The sequence below is a fragment of the Bos indicus x Bos taurus genome, chromosome 6 (genome assembly GCF_003369695.1).
Source record: "Bos indicus x Bos taurus breed Angus x Brahman F1 hybrid chromosome 6, Bos_hybrid_MaternalHap_v2.0, whole genome shotgun sequence".
Taxonomy (NCBI): domain Eukaryota; kingdom Metazoa; phylum Chordata; class Mammalia; order Artiodactyla; family Bovidae; genus Bos; species Bos indicus x Bos taurus.
Window position 1 is genome coordinate 104,396,498 of NC_040081.1, and position 21,157 is coordinate 104,417,654.

General features: G+C 45.4%; 1 protein-coding gene across 2 annotated transcripts; it reads left to right on the forward strand.

Moving 5' to 3' along the window:
• The first annotated feature begins 7 nt into the window (after window positions 1-7).
• LYAR (Ly1 antibody reactive) lies at window positions 8-20,728 on the forward strand. Of its 2 annotated transcripts, none has more exons than XM_027545027.1 (9): window positions 8-177; window positions 8,929-9,106; window positions 10,425-10,539; window positions 11,391-11,498; window positions 11,620-11,703; window positions 15,268-15,679; window positions 16,074-16,160; window positions 19,789-19,874; window positions 20,404-20,728. In XM_027545027.1, the coding sequence occupies exons 2-9, from the start codon at window positions 8,985-8,987 to the stop codon at window positions 20,536-20,538; spliced, it is 1,149 nt and encodes a 382-aa protein (XP_027400828.1). In that variant the 5' UTR covers window positions 8-177; window positions 8,929-8,984; the 3' UTR covers window positions 20,539-20,728. The 2 variants fall into 2 exon arrangements, with proteins under 2 accessions (XP_027400828.1, XP_027400829.1); XM_027545028.1 differs by lacking the exon at window positions 8-177 and adding an exon at window positions 5,658-5,871.
• Window positions 20,729-21,157: the final 429 nt, after the last annotated feature.

The following is a 21,157-nucleotide window of genomic DNA, read 5'->3' on the forward strand; positions in this document are numbered from 1 at the left end:
CGTCACTTCCGCCAGGAGGTGTGGTCGCGGCGGGCAGGCGCGCGGGGCGCCTCCGAAGCGAATTCTGCGCGCGGAAGCCCTGGAGGGAGGTGCAGGTTATAGAGCCTTGCGGGAAACCGCGATTCCACGTGCTCCTTTCTCGGCGGGTTGAAACCGTTGGCGGGCGCTGGCTGAGAGGTGAGGGGCGGTGGCCCAGAGGTCCGACCTGTGGGGCTGGAGCTCAAGCTGTGGGGCGGGGGGTGGAGCGGGGTAGGGTGGGCGTAGTGGCCGTTGCCTGCGTTTCCACCGTTAGAGAGTCTTTCCTTTGGCTTAAACTCATGGAAGAAAGAAATGCATTCAAGTTTCATTCGTGCTCTGGGGGAAATGGAAGGAGTCCTGGAGTTAGAATGACCAGTTCCTCAGGGTTTTAAAATGGAAAAGTCGTGCCGGGAACCCGTAGAGGGGGTTCCAGCCGGGATGGTTGGTTGGTTCCCCCACCGGACTGCGTTGTGCAGGCTTGCGGCATATTGGGGACGAGGCACTTGCCTTCTTTGAGTCTTGGGGAGCTCGATCCCCAAGGAGGAGGCCCTTAGGGCATGGTTGAGAGCGCGGGGCTTTAGGGCCGGGAGTAGCTGCGTTGTGAATCCAGGTTTGCCACCAACTGCACGTGTAGCTTGTTGACAGTTATTGAACCCCTTTGTGCCTGGTCTGTCAAAAGGAAATAATAATAGAACCTACCTAACTCAGAGGATTCTTGTGAGTATTACAGGAGCCAGAGCTTGGCACATAGTAGATGATCCGTCAATGTCCGGATTTTCTGCAGCCCCTGCCTTTGTGGAGAGGTTAGAGGCATGAGGTGGAGTTTGAGTGCTTGCAAGCCTACCATTCTCGCAGAGTGCCTACCTGGGATTTATTCACATAGCACCCTCAGTCCCCCCGGTGCCTAACGTAGTGCCTGACGTGTCGGCTTCCACAGGTAGTTATTACACCAGTGAACAGATGCTGTTTAAACCACTGCTGTTGATGTAGTATGTGGGGAGGGTGTGATACTGGAACTTGGGGTTTGAGAGACACCACTCAGCTTCTGTGGGCCTTGGCTCATCTGTCAAGTGGAGATGGATGTACCTTCCTTGAGAGTCTTTGCAGAGCAAGGGAGAGATCCTGCCTGACTGTATACCCTGCAGTCAGGAGCTTCTGCGTGATGGTGTACAGTGTGTGCTTGTCTGTCTTTCCCTTTCACCATGCCCCTGGTTTCTTGGAGTTTTCCTCTTAGGAGGAGCTCAGAGCTAGCCTAGTTGGCCTAATGCATTGTTTCACAGCCTGAAGAACTTAAGTCCCTAGGGGACAATGACTTGCTTCAGGTCTCAGGGCTCACTGGAGGCTGTTGACAGGTTGGCCCTTAAGGTGGGCAGTTTTGGTGGTGATGATGTCAGTGGGGTTTAGGTCTGTGTGTATATGTTTGTGAAGGAATTTTTTTTTAAGAATAGTAAGACCATTCAGGTATGACCTAAATCAAATCCCTTATGATTATACAGTGGAAGTGAGAAATAGATTTTAGGGACTAGATCTGATAGAATGCCTGATGAACTATGGACTGAGGTTCCTGACATTATACAGGAGATAGGGATCAAGAACATCTCCATGGAAAAGAAATGCAAAAAAGCAAAATGGCTGCCTGGGGAGGCCTTACAAATAGCTGTGAAAAGCAAAGGAGAAAAGGTAAGATACACGCATCTGAATGCAGAGTTCCAAAGAATAGCAAGAAGAGATAAGAAAGCCTTCCTCAGCGATCAATGCAAAGAAATAGAGGAAAATAACAGAATGGGAAAGACTAGAGATCTCTCCAAGAAAATTAGAGTTACCAAGGGAACATTTCATGCAAAGATGGGCTCGATAAAGGACAGAAATGGTATGGACCTAACAGAAGCAGAAGATGTTAAGAAGAGGTGGCAAGAATACACAGAAGAATTACATGAAAAAGATCTTCATGACCCAGATAATCACGATGGTATGATCACTCACTTAGAGCCAGATATGCTGGAATGTGAAGTCAAGTGGGCCTTAGAAGGCACCACTACGAACAAAGCTAGTGGAGGTGATGGAATTCCAGTTGAGCTATTTCAAATCCTGGAAGATGATGCTGTGAAAGTGTTGCACTCAATATGGCAGCAAATTTGGAAAACTCAGCAGTGGCCACAGGACTGGAAAAGGTCAGTTTTCATTCCAATCCCAAAGAAAGGCAATGCCAAAGAATGCTCAGACTACCACACAATTGCACTCACCTCACACGCTAGTAAAGTAATGCTCAAAATTCTCCAAGCCAGGCTTCAGCAATATGTGAACCGTGAACTTCCAGATGTTCAAGCTGGTTTTAGAAAAGGCAGAGGAACCAGAGACCAAATTGCCAACATCCGCTGGATCATGGAAAAAGCAAGAGAGTTCCAGAAAAACATCTATTTCTGCTTTATTGACTATGCCAAAGCCTTTGACTGTGTGGATCACAATAAACTGTCGGAAATTCTGAAAGAGATGGGACTACCAGACCACCTGACCTGCCTCTTGAGAAACCTGTATGCAGGTCAGGAAGCAACAGTTAGAACTGGACATGGAACAACAGACTTGTTCCAAATAGGAAAAGGAGTTCGTCAAGGCTGTATATTGTCACCCTGCTTATTTAACTTCTGTGCAGAGTACATCATGAGAAACGCTGGGCTGGAAGAAGCCCAAGCTGGAATCAAGGTTGCCGGGAGAAATATCAATCACCTCAGATATGCAGATGACACCACCCTTATGGCAGAAAGTGAAGAGGAACTCAAAGGCCTCTTGATGAAAGTGAAAGAGGAGAGTAAAAAAGTTGGCTTAAAGCTCAACATTCAGAAAACAAAGATCATGGCATCTGGTCCCATCACTTCATGGCAAATAGATGGGGAAACAGTGTCAGACTTTATCTTTTTGGGCTCCAAAATCACTACAGATGGTGAGTGCAGCCATGAAATTAAAAGACGCTTACTCCTGGGAAGGAAAGTTATGACCAACCTAGATAGCATATTGAAAAGCACAGACATCACTTTGCCAACAAAGGTCCGTCTAGTCAAGGCTATGGTTTTTCCAGTGGTCATGTATAGATGCGAGTGTTGGACTGTGAAGAAGGCTGAGAGCCGAAGAATTGATGCTTTTGAACTGTGGTGTTGGAGAAGACTCTTGAGAGTCCCTTGGACTACAAGGAGATCCAACCAGTCCATTCTGAAGGAGATCAGCCCTGGGATTTCTTTGGAAGGAATGATGCTAAAGCTGAAACTCCAGTACTTTGGCCACCTCATGCGAAGAGTTGACTCATTGGAAAAGACTCTGATGCTGGGAGGGATTGGGGGCAGGAGGAGAAGGGGATGACAGAGGATGAGATGGCTGGATGGCATCACCGACTCGATAGACGTGAGTTTGACTGAACGCCGGGAGTTTGTGATGGACAGGGAGGCCTGGCATGCTGCGATTCATGGGGTTGGAAAGAGTCAGACACGACTGAGCAATTGAACTGTACTGAAGACAATACAAAAATATGTAAAGAGGAAGGTTAAAAAATAAAATCACTCCAAATACAAGCTTCCCTGGTGACTCAGATGGTAAAGAATTTGCCTGTAATGCAGAAGACCCGAGTTGGATCCCTGGGTCAGGAAGATCCCCTGGAGAAGGGAATGGCAACCCACTCCAATATTCTGGCCTGGAGAATTCCACAGACAGAGGAGCTTGGCGTGCTACTGCCCGTGGGATCGCAGAGTCAGACACAAACGAGCGACTTACATGTTCACTTCACAATCCCAGAACCAATTTGAGTTCATGTTATCAGGGAACAGGGTGGTAGTGTAGGCACCCAGCGGATGGGGAGCCAGCAGAGACTGGGGTGAGTTTATGAAGATGGGTAGATTGAGGATCATATTTAAAGAAGCAGTGTTTGGAGGGGACTGGGAGCAATATCATTGATGTGCAAGTAAATAGACCACAAGAAATTCTACCATTGAGTAAGGATTTATCTTTCAAATCTGGTATCTTTAATTTTCCACACAATACTGTGTGGTATTAGACCCATTTTATAGATAAACAGATTCTGAGAAGCTTAGGTATCCAGGTCATTTAGTTTTTAATTGGCGGATGCAGACTCCAGCTCAGATCTTCTGGCCCTGAGTCCAGGCCCAGGTCAACAGAAGGTGGCCACCAGCTTGATAAGAGGAGACTTAGGTGCTTGAATTGCTTCACAGGTTCCCGGCTCCTAGGGATGCTGTCTGCTACCCATCAGCTCAGCAGTGCTGTTCAATACCCATCATCCTCTGCTGTGACATGGGTGGTCTCCTTGTCCAGGGTGGCCTAGCTTAAGAATAAAAGACTTAGGGTCGTAATATTTTTAAATGAATGGTCATGAGACACGGCACTTAGACGGTATATAGGTGTCATGAAAGTCTTAATGCAACATGGTTTTAGCTTTTCCAACTTGTGAAGTCCAAATGTTACAAATTTACCAAGACATCATTTGAAAATGAGACTGTTTAAATTTCTTCCACATTTATTGAGTCCTGTGAAGTTTGAATGAGTTGTCTTTTGTGTGTAGGAGGTGCTTGCTGTTTTCAGTTGGAGGGGTGTCTTTTTGTAAATTCAGAAGCATGTCCACTTCTGAAATTGTCAAACCTGCTCTAGGATTTGCCACACTTGAGTCTGCTGTGCAGTTTGGATGGTTTTGATCTTGGGGTTGTTTGTAGTCCCTTCCTCCCGCCACAGACACACATACCACTGTTTACCGCACAGAAGCAAGGTACTTCCCTGGAGGCCTGGGTGAAGAGGGACGGGTAAGCTCCTTACAGAGCTTATCTCCTTAGCAAGCAGGCGGCCACACTGCCTGCGGTGCAGATTAAGGGTTAGTATGCAGTTGTGGCTCTAAAACTCCAGAGGAAGGCCCTGGGAGAATGAGTTCCAGCTTACTATGCAAGCAACCCATTCTATCTTTGACAAAACCCCAACAGATTTCTGAATGTGAACATATGCCACAAAAGACCAAATGAAAACGATTGGAGAGGTATCTTTCCGATCTACATGTGACCAAAATCTAATTCTCTCCTGAATTGATGTTTACTCTGTGTGTGTCTAATCACTAGAGAGAAGACGTGTTTTGCACAGATATGCTGAGCACCATTTTTTGTCAGCATCACTGGCTTCATTCAGTAGAGAAATTTTGTCTCCAGCCGTCCTTCCCAGGCCTTTTAATTCCTGACCTTCCATGGCAGGCTGCATCTCTCAGCTGTATCTCAAAGCTTGGCAAAGCCTTCCTCCCCTCCCCTCTCTGCCTCAAACAAGATACAGAATAGACCTTAAAAATGACGGTTGGAAAGCTGTAGGCCATAGCTGCAGTTTGCGGGGGTTCTTTTTTTCATGGTCGAATCTCACTGAAAGTACTTTCAACATTGTCAGCAGGTACTTGAGTTTGTTCCACCTGTGTGTAAGGTGGCAGTCCATCTCTTGGTGCCTGTGGTTTACTCTCATTTTGAGACTGAGACCACAGTGCGCTTGTGTGCATGTGCGTTCAGTAGTCTGCCAACTCTTGCAACTCCATGGACTGTACCCCGACAGGCTTCTCTGTCCATAGAATTCTCCAGGTAAGAATACTGGAGTGGGTTAGCCATTTCCTTCTTCAGGGCATCTTCTTGACCCAGGGACCAAAGCTGCTTTGCAGGTAGATTCTTTACCACTGAGCCACCAGGGAAGCCTGGCTGCTTTTGTTGCCTGCCAGCAACCTGGTCGTCATCCTGCTGAGAGCAGAATGCTGGCTTCGAGGGAGTGGGTCACAGTCCGCGTGAGACCAGCTCCCCCGGACCTGTGGCTGTTTCATACGTCTTTGACCGTAACCAGGTGAGAAGATGCTCTTGGTTGGTGCACATCCCAGAACAGTCAGTCTTTCTTTCCTTTGGATTTGCTGCTCGGCTGTAACTGACCCCATGTAACCCTGATGGAGAGCTGAAGAAGGGGGTCTCTGGGCCAGGGGCCCACGTTTTATGAGCACATTAAGCAAACTGCAGGGCAAGAGACCTCTAAGAGAGACCAGCTGAGCCTCTGTAAACCCTGGAGTTGCAGCCAGGATGTACATTTTCATTTGAGGCTGAATGGATGGGCGTAGCCCTGCTCCTTTCTTAGGTTTGTCCTCTCTAGCGGTGACTCAGAAGGTGGGAGTACAGGAGAGATGCTGATCTCATGCATGAGAATTTCCTATGAACCAGGAGTAGTCTCATTTGTGCCAGAGGAGTCTCAGATGAAGTCTTACCTGAAAAAACTGTATCAGTGTGCTTGACCTTACCTTCATGATGAGAAAGAACATGCTGGGTTAAACATTTGTTCTCAGTATTTTTGCTGTGAAACTTATTTATAATGTAAAATGACAATCTAGTGATTAAAAAAATCAAGATCTTAATGACTGAGATAGCCACAGTGGTGTTATTACTCACCTAGAACCAGACATCCTGGAATGTGAAGTCAAGTGGGCCTTAGGAAGCATCACTAAGAACAAAGCTAATGGAGGTGATGGAATTCCAGCTGAGCTGTTTCAAATGCTAAAAGATGATGCTGTGAAAGTGCTGCATTCAATTGCCAGCCAATTTGGAAAACGCAGCAGTGGCTACAGGACTGGAAAAAGTCAGTTTTCATTCTAATCCCAAAGAAAGGCAATGCCAAAGAATGCTAAAACTACTGCACAATTCTACTCATCTCACATGCTAGTAAAGTAATGCTCAAAATTCTCCAAACATGTCTTCAACAGTATGTGAATTGAGAACTTCCAAATGTTCCAGCTGGATTTAGAAAAGGCAGAGGAACCAGAGATCAAATTGCCCACATACTTTGGATCATTGAAAAAGCAAGAGAGTTCCAGAAAAACATCTACTTCTGCTTTATTGACTATGCTAAAGTCTTTGACTGTGTGGATCACATCAAACTGGAAAATTCTTCAAGAGATGGGAGTACCAGACCACCTTACCTGCCTCCTGAGAAATCTGTATGCAGGTCAAGAAGCAACAGTTAGAACCGGACATGGAACAATGGACTGGTTCTAAATTGGGAAGGTAGTATGTTGAGGCTATATATTGTCACTGTGCTTATTTAACTTATATGCAGAGTACATCATGCAAAATGGTGGGCTGGATGAAGCACAAGCTGGAATCAGGATTGCTGGGAGAAATATCAATAACCTCAAAAATGCAGATGACGTCACCCTTATGGCAGAAAGTGAAGAGGAACTGAAGAACCTCTTGATGAAGGTGAAAGAGGAAAGTGAAAAGGCTGGCTTAAAACTCAACATTCAAAAAACCAAGATCATGGCATTGAATCCCATCACTTCATGGCAAGTAGATGGGAAAATAGTGGAAACAGTGACAAACTTTTTTTCCTTGGCTCCAAAAATCTCTGCCGATGGTGACTGCAGCCATGAGATTAAAAGATGCTTGTTCCTTGAAAGGAAAGCTATGACCAACCTAGATAGCATATTAAAAAGCAGAGACATTACTTTGCCAACAAAGGTCCTTCTAGTCAAAGCTATGGTTTTTCCAGTCGTCATGTATGGATGTGAGAGTTGGACTATAAAGAAAGCTGAGTGCCAAAGAACTGATGCTTTTGAACTGTGGTGTTGAAGAAGACTCTTTTTTTTTTTTTTTTTTTTTGAAGAAGAAGACTCTTGAGAGTCTCTTGGACTGCAGGGAGATCAAACCAGTCAATCCTAAAGGAAATCAGTCCTGAATATTCATTGGAAGGATTGATGCTAAAGCTCCAATATTTTGGCCACCTGATGTGAAGAAGTTATAGAAAAAGACCTTGATGCTGGGAAAGATTGAAGGTGGGAGCAGAAGTGGGTGACAGAGAATGAGATGGTTGGATGGTATCACCTACTCGATGGACATGAGTTTGAGCAAGCTCCAGGAGTTGGTGATGGCAGGGAAGCCTGGTGTGCTGCAGTCCATGGGGTTGCAAAGAGTCGGACACAACTGAGCAACTGAACTGAATCTTGGAAAGTTACAGTGATTTCTAGCACACTTTTAAATGAATTTGTGTTTTGTTGAGGGCAGTAGCACCTCCATGAACTTTTTAAATGGTAGTTATGTGTAGGTATGGACCCACTGAATCACGGGGCAGCGCTCCAGACGCCTGGGTTTGGGAGCCCACTCCAGTAGTTCAGCACCCAGCATTGGGACACCTGGAAGGGTTCTGTGGTTTCTGATTGAGCCAACAGGGGACCACATCTGCTCCTGTCTGCTGAAACTGATGCGCACATCTGCATTTTTAACACCTGTGGATACACGGTTATGCCTGTATGAGTGCTGTTTGTGCTTATAGGAATGAGTTTTAGGTCTCTTCTCCACTTTGTGAACTTTCCATGATTCCCCTTTGGCTGTGTTCTTATTGTATTTGGAAACTTGGAGTACTTTTAAGTGCTCACCTAGAGGCAGTAGAGAGAAAGAGACTGCATGTGTGCACTTAAAGTTATTGGAAAAAGTAGGATATTGCACATGACATCCCCAAACTTCATCTCTAGAGCCAGCCTGCCAAGTTTAAATCCTGGTTCTGCTACTGCGTGACTTTGGACAGTTTCCTTAGTCTGAGTCCCAATACCACGAGTAAATTGTGAACGACGAGAGTCCTTCCCTCATAGGGTTGCTGTGAGGGTTAATGAAGTCCATAGACGTAAAGCTTTTAGAATAAAGCCCAGCGCATGGTGAGCACACACTCAACCAGTTTTCAGCCGTGTGAATATTGTTGAATACAGTTTTACTTAGATGATGGTAAAGGTTAATGTAGATTACGAATCAGCTTTGATTCTATTGTGTTATTTTCATGTGAAGAGTTAGCTGTCTGAGTCATATATTTGGAAAAGAAGTTTCACATTACAATGATAATTATCTTTTTTCCTTTTTAATTTTTTTTTAGGACAGGGCTTAAAACCCATCTTGGGTAAAAAAAAATATTTAATCATTTAGCTAAAAATGGTATTTTTTACATGCAATGCATGTGGTGAATCAGTGAAGAAGGTACAAGTGGAAAAGCACGTGGCTCTTTGCCGAAACTGCGAATGTCTTTCCTGCATCGACTGTGGCAAAGACTTCTGGTAAGTCCGTATGGATCTGTACTAAATGTCCAGACCAGTTATGGGATCGTTGGTTCCACAAAGCATTTTAAAAAAAAAAGAGCAAGAGGCAAATTTGAGGAAAGAAAATTAAGAAAAAAATGTAGTGCCTGCCAGGACCATTTGCTCTTTAAAGCTGATGCAAAGAGAAGACTCAGAAAAAAAGGAAGTTGCGGGTTTGGTCATAATCTGATGAGTCCGTGGCACTTGCTGACCTGTCCTTGGCACCATTACCGGAGCCAGGGAGGTGAGCATGCAGAGCAGGGTTTCCGGGTGTGCTGTGCTGATCACAGGGAAGCGATGGATTTACAGACCCGAAAATGAAGTTATGCATTCACAGTGGAGATCCCTCGGAGAAGAGACTCGTCCTCCCCCAGAAAATCAGAGGTGACGGGGGGAGTGAAGCCCCTGGCCCCGAGTGAGGCAGGTGCTTCCAGTGAAGGGGTCTCTGGAGAGGGGAGGACTGAGGAGACGGGGCAGGGTGGGTCCTGCCCATCCAGTGTTTCTCAGGGAGGGTTGTCTGCAGTTGGCTACCCTCATTCTTGCACTGATTGCCTTCAGCTTCAGAGGGTTCAGCTTTTGGCACGTGGGCCCTACTGGCCTCTGTAGCATTTGAGAGATATTTGCAAACAGTCCCTTTTAATTTCATTCTAAAGCAGTGATTAAAAAAAAAAAAATGTTTGGAAGGTGGTAAAGTCTTTTTTCGTACCTAATCCTAGGAGGAAGGATATACAGAACAGGTGAAAATTGGGCTGTTTCTCCTTAAGGGACTTTGCCCCTGACTTCTTCCCAGTGTTTCCCTGAGGACCCTGTAGAGCTTCAAACGATCATATAAGACAGAATCGAGTGTCCTTTTTTCCCAAGACTCCCAAGATCCAGAACTTTCTCATGACCTGATAACTACCATTTTATACCACCTTTTAACTTAGTCTACAGCTGATGATTGATTGTTCGCTATATATTACCAGGAAACCCTACAGGTTTTGTAACTTAAAGCCACCCTGTTGCAGAGAATTCTTTTTTATTTATGACTATTCCCTTATGACTTAAAAAAAAATACTGTGTATCAATATGATTTTAAGACATTTGTATATAAAAATGGGTGGAAAGTTTGGTGGTGGGATTTGAACAGTTGGGAGGAAGGAAATGTGATGTGACCAGGAGGTTATCAGTGTAGTAAGTGAAAGGGGTGGGGTGGCCGTGCAGAGCACAGATGGGAAGGTAAGTGTGGACTGTATGCTAGCTTTGCACAGACTCCGATTTGGGAATCATTCTAACGGTGGAACTTTCTCACTTTAAGGGGCGATGACTATAAAAACCATGTGAAATGCATAAGTGAAGATCAGAAGTATGGTGGCAAAGGGTATGAAGGTAAAACCCACAAAGGCGATGTTAAACAGCAGGCTTGGATTCAGGTAAGGTCTTCCTAATTCATCAAGCAGTTTCATCTGTCACCTGCCTTCTTGAGTAGCCTGGGAAGACAAAAATAAATGTATCCCATGCAACCAAGTACATTCACAGTGTTGTACAGCCATCACCACCATCCATCTCCAGGACTGTTTCATCTTTTGATAGAGGTTACATCTGAACCTGTAGCTCTCTTTGAATAGTATTGACATTTTAATATTGTCTTCAGTTCTTGGACATGGGATGTCTTTCTGTTTCCTTGTATCTTCTTTAATTTCTCTCAGCAGTGTTTTTTAGTTTTCAGTATATATGTATTTTACCTTGTCGGTTAGTTAAGTTTATCCCTAAGTATTTTATTCTTTTTGATAGTATTAGATAGTATTATAAGTGGAATTGTTTATTAATTTCCTCTCCAATTTGTTCTTTATTAGTGTAGAGAAATGCAGCTTGATTTTTGAGTGTTGATTTTTTTGTATCCTGCAACCGCTGAACTTAGTCCTAAAGATTCTTTCTGTGAAATCTTTTGGGTTTTTGACATGTAAGACCATGTTGTCTGGGAACAGAGATCATTTTACTTCTTTCTTTCCAGTGTGGATGCCTTTTATTTCTTGCCTTAGTCTCGGGGAGATAGTGAAGCAGAGGGAAGCCTGGCGGGCTGCGGTCCATGGGGTCACCAAAAGTCAGACATGGCTTAGCAACTGAACACCAACAATAAATGGCTCTGGCCTTTGAGCACTCTGTTGAATCTGTAAACATAGACATTAACTCAGAATCTGGACTTGAGGTGTGAACTCAGCAGTTTGACTTTCATGAAACTCATCTGTCGATTGTTTATTGCTTTTATCTTCCTTTTCTGTAGAAAATTCATGAATTAATAAAAAGACCCAATGTCAGCCCCAAAGTGAGGGAACTATTAGAGCAAATTAGTGGTTTTGACAACGTTCCCAGGAAAAGGGCAAAATTTCAGGTATGTGTTTGACTGGACTTCCCTGATGGAGGGGATATGGGCACCTCAGTGACAGCTTATGTGTCCCTCTCCGCATATGGGATAAGTGGGTTTTTTTCTTTTTTCTTTTTCACCCATACAGAATTGGATGAAGAACAGTTTAAAAGTTCATAATGAATCTATCCTGGAGCAGGTGTGGAATATCTTTTCCGAAGCTTCCAGCAGTGTAAGTCCAATCTCACTCTAGACTTGCAGTGTGGCAAAAGTGGTTAGTAAAAATGAAACGGGAATGTCTTATCTTTGGAGGTCAAGACAGCCTTCTTTTTCAGAGAGCCTCTTTGTGCCTTCATTAATGGGAAGGAATACACTGAGTGCATTGCAGAGAAGATTTCCTTATTGTGCAGAGAAAGATATTTAATCCCGATCTTTGATAACAGTTCCAGCTGACTAGACTTGATCGGCTTAGACATCAAGTAGTGGGATGATTGGAAAAGAACAGGGGCTTTGGGTTTCTGACAAACCCGATTTGAATCCCTACTTTGCTATTTGCCAGGCGTTTGCTCTTGGGCATTTTATTTAACCTCTCTGAGCCTTCGTTTCCTTGTCTTAAATAGAGGTGGGTCGTTAGACTAAGTAGGGGCTTCCCAGATGGCTCAGTGGAAAGAATCTGCCTGCGGTACGGGAGACCTGGGTTGGATCCCTGGGTCGGGACGATCCCCTGGAGGAGGGTATGGCAATCCACTCCAGTATCCTTGCCTGGGAAATCCCGTGGACAGAGGAACCTGGTGGGCTACACAGTCCATGGGGTCGCAAAAGAGTCGGACGTGACTTAGCAACTAAGCGACAACACAAAAGACTCAGTACTTACTGTGCCCAATACGAGTCAGGCCCTGAACAAAAAACAGAAAAACATCTCAGGTGGGTGATCGTGGCAGGAAGGAAAAATAAACAGGGTGAGAACAAGAGAGGGTGACCAGGTATTCTGGTAGGTGTGGGGTGAGGGATTGTGTCCTAGTATTAAAGCAGATGAGGGAGTACAAGCCTCCCAGCTCGTGCCCAGCAGGGCGTGGGCGCTCGGTAGGTGCTGGTCTCCTTCCTTCCAGTGGCCAGAGGGATTGCTTGGAACACATCAGTAGACCACCTTCCGAGAAGATGCTTTGATTCGAGAGGCCCCAGATGTGGAATACACCTGCAGAAAGTTGTGGTGTGACGTCTTGTAGGCATGTCCTTGCTTCCGTTGTTCAACATTTTTTCTCATTAACTCACTTGCACTTTGCCCCTACTTGGAGCTTATATCCCATCTGAAGACATCATTAGTGTTTCAAAACAACAGTGGGGTCCAACTGGGCTTCTATTCTCCTCACAGTTGTCAGCTGTTGATGTGCTTTATGCAGAGAGAATAGTTGTGACCACAAATTGGGATAAAAAATGAAACTTTCTCTTGGCAGTGCATCTAGCATTTGTCTCTAAACACACGAATGGGCCCTTGAAACCTTGTAACCAATCATTCAATTGGCACTTATGTGGCACCTATTTTTTAAAAGGTTATTTCCATTATTTGGGGCTTCCCTTGTGGCTCAGCTGGTAAAGAATCCGCCTGCAATGCGGGAGACCTGGCTTCGATTCCTGGGTTGGGAAGATCCCCTGGAGAAGGGAAAGGCTACCCACTCCAGTATTCTGGCCTGGAGAATTCCACGGACTGTATAGTCCATGGGGTTGCAAAGGGTTGGACGTGACTGAGTGACTTTCACTTTCACTTCCATTATTTTAGCTAACAGTCATAAAAGTCTGTGGTTATTTAGCTTAACTCCAGAGTTCAAAAAATAGAGTTTTCCAATTTCATTTTTGAAGCTGTGAATATATAAGAATTAAATAAGATAACCAGTAAGCAGCTCGTGGTAAACTCTGAGCTCTGTAAAATGCAGCTTGTCATTGCTTTTGGGCAGTGAATGTCCCAGCATGTCCTGGAGTTGGAGGTGGAGATGGTGCCAAGGCCCTGGGGGTGCTGGGCTGGAGGCTTTGTATCCTTCTCAGGTGAAACACTCACTGCCCCAGTGCACAGCGGCACCTGGTAACTGTGGACCCAGCCATCCTTGGACCTGGGTCCCTCCCTCCAGAGCTGCATTCTGGCAGGAGAGACTGACAGCTGCTCTAAGAGCTGATGCTGTGATGTCAGGTGGTGACACAGGCCAGGAAGAAATGGGAGGCAGAGGACAGGGCAGAGAGTGAAGGAGGGGAGAGTCTCGCTGTCAGGACAGAGGCAGTGAAATCGTGTCTAAGGAGACCACGTTGGAGGAGAGTCTGGAACGAAATAGGAAGCTGGTGGGATGTGAGTTTGTTCACTCATTGATTGAGTGGCTGCTGGGTGGGTGAGTGTGTGTCTCCCTCCCTCCTTCCTTCCCTCCCTCCTGTCTCCCCTCTCTCCCAGAAGCTGGAGTGCAGGGGGCGGACTTGGTTAGGAAGTGGAGGCAGGGCAGCAGCTGGAGACTGGGCTGAAGGGGTCAGGCCTGGGGCTGCGGTGCTCTGACCCTGGTGGGTTGCTGCTCACAACACACTGTACCATAGGACGGAACTTGTAGGACAGGGCGAGGTGTCCTGGTCCCCCTTCCTCTTGAGTCCTTTCTGAGCTCATCGCCTGCCTCCCCGGCATGTGCCTGGATGATTTGATCTCTGAATTCTTACTGAAAAAACTCCAGTTGTTTAGTCTCAATACCCAAATACTACTCTTTGAGCCTATGACTGGGTCTCACGGGCCACGTGACCTCAGCAGAGTGCTTGTACAGGAGTGAAAGCCAGTCCTCCTCCATTTGGTCCCCTCGTGACCTCACCTTTGAAAGGAGGAGGACTACCACCTGGCCAGTTACTTAACAGAGATGGAGCTTGACCATGAGTCCCGGGGTTTGCAGGACCCCTGCAGCGGCCCCAGCCCTGCAGATGCATCAGGGCTTGCGGAGCAGTTCAGTGAATTGCTCCACGTCCTCTCTTAGGAAGGGGCAGGCGTGGAAGCCGTAGCATATTTATAGTCAGAGTGCAGCAGGCAGTGGGGCTGGCTGTGCTGAAGTCACTCGGTTTGAGTCAGGTGGGGCAGTAAATAGGAAGTTTGTCTTATTCCAGCGCGTATTTCCATGGTTCCTTACTTACCATTCTTGACATTCCGCCCAGGTGTCCCTCCCTGACATTCCTCTCAGGGTAGCCATCCATCTGAACAGTGATGGTGATAAGGGCACCTCTGTCTAGTACTCAGGAGTTTATAAAACTCTTCCTGTACATCCAGCTGCTTTCTCAAGCTTAGCTTTTCTCATTTTATTTGTACATAAACTGTGTTAGGTAGGTGTCACTACCTTTTTGTTTATAGATGAGGAAATAGGTTTGAAGCAGATAAATAACTTGCTCTGAGTCACCTGGCTAGTGAACAGAGCTGGAACTTGAACCCAGGCCTGCAGATGCATAAATCTGGTGGTTTCTGCCACACCTACATGCCTGTCTTCTACGTAACAGGCGGCTAGTGAGCCAGAATTAAAGGTCTGACTTTTCCGTGACATAGAGATCCTTCATTTTTCTAGTGGAATGAAAATATCTGTTAAAGGCAGAGAGGAATGTGGGCTGGGGGTAGTTTTATTCATTTTGTGTATTAACTGCTACATGTGAGCAATGGGGCGGGGGTGAGGGTCGCAGTTATAAAATGGTAAGTAATAACAGTTTCCTTAGAGGAATTTATTCAGTAGATACACACAATGATATGTGTCTGGAATGAGTATTTATGTGTGTCTTGGTTTTGCTTAATAATAAGGAACCTGTTGGTAAGGGGCCAGATCAGCAGCCGCCAGAGCCAGTGACCAAGCCGTGTGCAGAGAACAATGCCGACGTCCCGTCCTCCAAAGCAAACAGCAGCACCGAAGAGCCAGCAGAGGCCAAGAAGAATAAGAGAGAAAGGAAGGCAGAACGGCAGAAGAATACGAAAAAAGAAAAGAAAGAACTAAGACTAGAAAACCACCAGGAGGACGCAAAGAGTCAGAAGCCTAAAAAGCGCAAAGCAGCACAGGAGGCCGAGCAGGAGGCAGCCGACGGCTCCTCAGGGACGAAGAGCCAGAGGAAGAAGAGCAAGGCCGAGCGCGCCCAGGATGGGGCGGTGGATGGAGGCGCCAAGGTGGGGGAGCAGGCAGACGCTGGTCCAGGGAAAAGAAAGCGCAAGCACTCAGAAGGTTTGTGGCTCACTTACGCTCCAAGGGTTTGTTAGGTTTGTGGCTCACTTACGCTCCAAGGGTTTGTTAAAGAATGTTTGAGCTGTGAGTTGGGGATGGATAAAAATATGTCAGACCTTACTGTTTGAAACCACTCGCGGCAAAGAGCATAAGGTTTGGGAGCAGGCCAACCTGGGCTTAGTCCGGGGCAGGCGACACCACCTCTCGACTGCCCATTTTGTCATCTGCCTTGGAGGAGAAACCCCACGCCTCGGGACTGGGGTGCCTGGGGGCATGAGCAAGGTGATGGGTTTTTTTTTTTAGGGGCTTGGCCCTGTAGGCCTCTCATTAAACAGTAGGTGCTGTTATAAATGTGAAATCTGTTTTTTTTTTTTTAATCTTCCTAATGACTTAGTTGAAGCAAATTCTAAGAAGAAAAAGATTAAGCCCCCAGAAAATTCTGAGGATGGAGAACCGGAAAACCATGAGGCTCCTGCAAAAGGTACGGCTACTGTGCTTTGCAGCTCTGCCCTCTCTAGGTTGAGGGAGAAGGGGAAGGGTTGGGCCCGTCAGGTGGGTCGTGCCCTCTGGATGTACAGGAAAGAGTCTGGAGCAAAACCCATACTCCAAGGTGTGACTTCAGAGTAATAGTGAGTACTCTGTCAGTCAGTCTCACAAGGGTCTCTCCAGCTGTAAGGATAGAATGTAGAGCCGTCTGGATTGGAGACATGTATGGTCTTTGGAGCTTAAAGTAAGCCCCTTCTTGTTCCTAACTCTTATCACTCCCATAGATGTACCCTGAAGTCCAAGGTACAGGAACAGGCTTGACTGTTTCTCCTCCTGTCTCTGGGTCTGTCCCTGGTATCCCCTTGCTTGGAGCCCAACAGCCACCATCTCTTTCAGCCAGAATGTGTACTTGTCAGACTCCAAAGTGAAAGTGTAAGTCAATCAGTCTTGTCCGACTCTTTAAGACCCTATGGACTATACAGTCCATGGAATTCTCCAGGCCAGAATACTGGAGTGGGTAGCCTTTCCCTTCTCCAGGGGATCTTCCCAACCCAGGGATCGAACATTGCAGGTGAATTCTTTATCAGCTGAGCCACAAGTGAAACCCAAGAATACTGGAGTGGGTAGCCTTTCCCTTCTCTGGGGGATCTTACTCAGGGATCGAACCCAGGTCTCCCACATCGCAGGCAGATTCTTTACCAGCTGAGCCACCTGGGAAGTCCAGGGCTCCTGTTAAATGCTGTCTTCTCCACAGAGCTGTTCCTACTGGTCAGACCGGGAACACTCCCCCAGGCCTGCCACTAAGAACAGGCCCAAGGGCCCAAATGGGATTTGAGGCTTTATTCACGGAAGTTCAGTAACTGCCCAAGTGTAGTTAGATTTCTTAGCTTATAACTTTGTATATGTGAAGTTTTTTTTTTTTTAACTTAAAATTTTTAGGTCTGAGATAATTGTAGATTCACGTGCATTTTTAAGAAATAATTAGACTTCAGGGATCCTTCTGTGGCCTTACCCAGTTTCCTCTGCGGCTGAGACCTCCCACAACCGTAGGACAAAACTTCCCTGGGTGCTGACCCCAAACAGTCAAGAGACAAACATTAGACAAACATTCCTGTCCCCGAAGGGAATGCTCCCACTGCCCTCTTATAGCCACGCCCACCCTCCTCTCGCCCCATCCCCCCTCTGCCCCAGAGGTCAGCCTATCCCTTACTTCCATGTAGCTCTCCGTTTTCCTCTCCATTTCGGAATTGTGTCATTTCAGAATGTGACATAAATGGCATCATTTACTGTGTAATGGGCTTCCCTGATAGCTCTGTTGGTAAAGAATCCGCCTGCAATGCATAAGACCTGGGTTGGGAAGATCCCCTGGAGAAGGGAAAGGCTACCCACTCCAGTATTCTGGCCTGGAGAATTCCATGGACAGTATAGTCCATCAGGTTGCAAAGAGTCGGCCACAACTGAGCGACTTTCACTTCACACTGTGTAACCTTTTGAGATTGGCCCTTTTCACTCAGCCTTATTCTAGGGAGATTCATCCAGGTGGCTGCACATCTCAGTAGTCCATTCCTCTGCACTGTGAGCAGTGGTCTGTGGTGTGAGTGTCCCACGGCTTGGTTATCCATTCATCTGTTGACGGACATCTGGGTTATTTCCGGTTCGTGGTCCTGATGAATAAAGTGGCTGTAAGCCCTCACGTAGAGGTTTTCCTGTGTCCTGTTTTCTGGAAGAAGTGTTCAGGAGGTGCAGTGGCTGTGTGGGACGTTACTTGCATGTTTAGTTTTTTAAGAAACAGCCAGGTTTTTCAAGAGTAGCTGTACCATGTTGTATCCCCACCAGCAGTGTGTGAGAGATCCAGTCTCGCTACACCCTGGTCAGCATTTGGTGGCGGTACTGCATTTGTAGAGCAAGTTTTTGGTCTTGATGAAGCCTCGTTTGTCAGTTTTTCCTTTAAGAGATGATACTTCTGAAGTCATCTGAGAACTCTTTGCCAGCCTTAAATCCATGGAGGTTTTTTTTTTTTTTTTTTCTGTTTCTTTCTTAAAGGTCTTATAGTTGCATATTTTACACTCAAGTCCATGATGCATTTTGAATTAATTTTTATGAGATATGAAACTTGGTTGAAGGTTTATTTCTTTGCTCATCAATGTCTAGTGGGTCCACACCATTTAAAAAGGCTGTCTTTTCTCAGTGAAGTGCCTTTCTCCAGCATCGGTGTGGGTCTGTTCTGGGTTCTCTCTCGTTGGTGTGTGTCCGTCCATCCACCACACACTCTTGACTCGAGTAGGTATATCCAAAGTCTTGAAAAGGGGTAGGCTTATTCTCACTTTATTCTGTTGCAAAATTAGAAGATTTATAATAATCTTGCCTATATCTATAAAAAGTCTTGCTGTGATGATAGAGGAATTGGATCAGTTTGGGGAGAATCAATCACTTTATTTACTGTGTTGTCTTCCAAGCCATGAACATGGCATGTCTGTTGATTTAAATCTTTGATTTCTTTCATTTCATCAGAATTATGTACCTTCTGCATACTCGTCTTCATCTTCCCAGAAGTAAAGGTTCCCTAGATGAGTCCTAGCCTGCTGTCAATCTTTGCTTTGTTTACTGTGTTTACACAGCCCCTTGATCTTAGCTATGACCAGTGCATTTTCTTGGCAAAACTCTATTAGCCTTTGCCCTGCTTCATTCCATATTCCAAGGCCAAATTTGCCTGTTACTCCAGGTGTTTCTTGACTTCCTACTTTTGCATTCCAGTCCCCTATAATGAAAAGGACATCTTTTTTGGGTGTTAGTTCTAAAAGGTCTTGTAGGTCTTCATAGAACCTTTCAACTTCAGCTTCTTCAGCGTTACTGGTTGGGGCATAGACTTGGATTACTGTGATATTGAATGGTTTGCCTTGGAAACGAACAGAGATCATTCTGTTGTTTTTGAGATTGCATCCAAGTACTGCATTTCGAACTCTTTTGTTTGGCCACCTCATGCGAAGAGTTGACTCATTGGAAAAGACTCTGATGCTGGGAGGGATTGGGGGCAGGAGGAGAAGGGGATGACAGAGGATGAGATGGCTGGATGGCATCACTGACTTGATGGACGTGAGTCTGAGTGAACTCCGGGAGTTGGTGATAGACAGGGAGGCCTGGCGTGCTGTGATTCATGGGGTCGCAAAGAGTCAGACACGACTGAGTGACTGAATTGAACCGACTGAACTGATCTTAGCAGATCCTTAGTAAATCTTGAGTTCATTAGAAATAACTCATGTCTTTCTACAGGAATTTGTAGGATGGTGGTACTTAACGATACTTAGTTTTTCTGCTCATTTTGAGAATGAGTATTATAGACGAGAGTCAGTGCCTCTCGGCCACTGTGATTAGACAGGTCAGGTGCCTGCTACGCAGAACTGTGGCATCCTGTTCATTCTGGTCTTGTTCATATCCTGCGTAGCAAATAGGTGGTGGAGAAATGAGGCTTCATCAAGACCAAAAACTTGCTCTACAAACGTCGTACCACTACCAAATGTTGACCGGGGTGTAGGGAGACTGGATCTCTCACACACAGCTGTTTCTTAACCCTTTTTGTAGTACCATAAAACGCAGTATTTTACATATTATTTTCTACATTGTAGGTAAATTCAACTGGAAGGGAACTATTAAAGCAGTTCTGAAACAGGCCCCAGACAATGAAATAACAATCAAGAAGCTAAGGAAAAAGGTATGAAGGGTGCGAATCAGGTATATAATGCTGGGGAGAATCAGTTCTTTATTTTAAAATGTATAATTCTGTTCTGTTTTTCTACATCTGAAACACTAAACTTGAGTGTATATATACACACGCTGTAAACATAGGTGTGTGTATGTCTCAGTGACATTCCAGCTTCTCCTTTTTAGCCGTTCAGGGTGCGGATGGGGATGGCGTCACACCCCCCCCACCCACACCTCCTCAGCCAGAGCAGCGTCGGTGTTAAATCTGAAAATTACTGCTCTAGATGTGTTACTGTCTTTCGATTATTCCAGAACAGTGTTTTTTTCCCTCTTTGTAATTTTTTTTTGCTGGTGTCTGACACAGGCGGCCACATGTCACACGTGTGCAGCTGTGTGAATTGCCACAAGCAGGACACCCCCATGTAACCAGCACCTGGGTTCTTTGATTTGTCACTGTCCGCTGTGTTGGGGGCCAGAGAACCAACACTCCTAAATTTTCAGGACTAATACCTATTTGACCACTGTCTTTCTTTGTGAAGGTTTTAGCTCAGTATTATGCAGTGACAAATGAACATCACAAATCTGAAGAGGAACTCCTGGTCATCTTCAACAAGAAAATCAGCAAGAACCCCACCCTGAAGTTGTTAAAGGACAAGGTCAAGCTTGTAAAATGAACATCTTTATATTTAATAATTGAGTCCATTCTGTTGACCTCTTTCCTTTCATAGTTGTTTGTAAAACATGTAACAAATTGTAACAACTCGAATTTTGCTTTCCAAAGCCGTATTTTTAAGTTAAGAAAAAAGTATATTTTTGGTAGAACTTCTATGAGAAAATAAAATATATTCTTATCCCAAGTTCTAATTCTGTAGCAGTGAAAATTATTTTACTTAAAATATTCTTGTATGGGAAATAGTACCAACTGTGACAATTCAAAAAGTAACTTGATCAGACTAGAAAGCGTTTGTTTTTATCACATCATTTTCTAAACATTTAGAGGGTTTACGGGCATTAATTTTTGGTGTGGTTTAAATGTATGTTTAAAGTTGTGGTGTTTCACCCAGGAGCGGTCGAAACAGTTGTTTATGTGTAGTAACCCTTGCCCAGCCAGTTCTGCTCTTCAGTCAGGGTTTCTATGTAAGTCTGACCCATCCACTCTGACCCAGTTCATCTTCAGCCAAAGACAGATTGATCGGTGACTGGATTTGGGGGTGTGTGGCCTGTGACCAAATACAGGGAACCAGCCGTATTAACGATACAGCTAATCCATTGTTTAGCTGTATTACCGTTTCA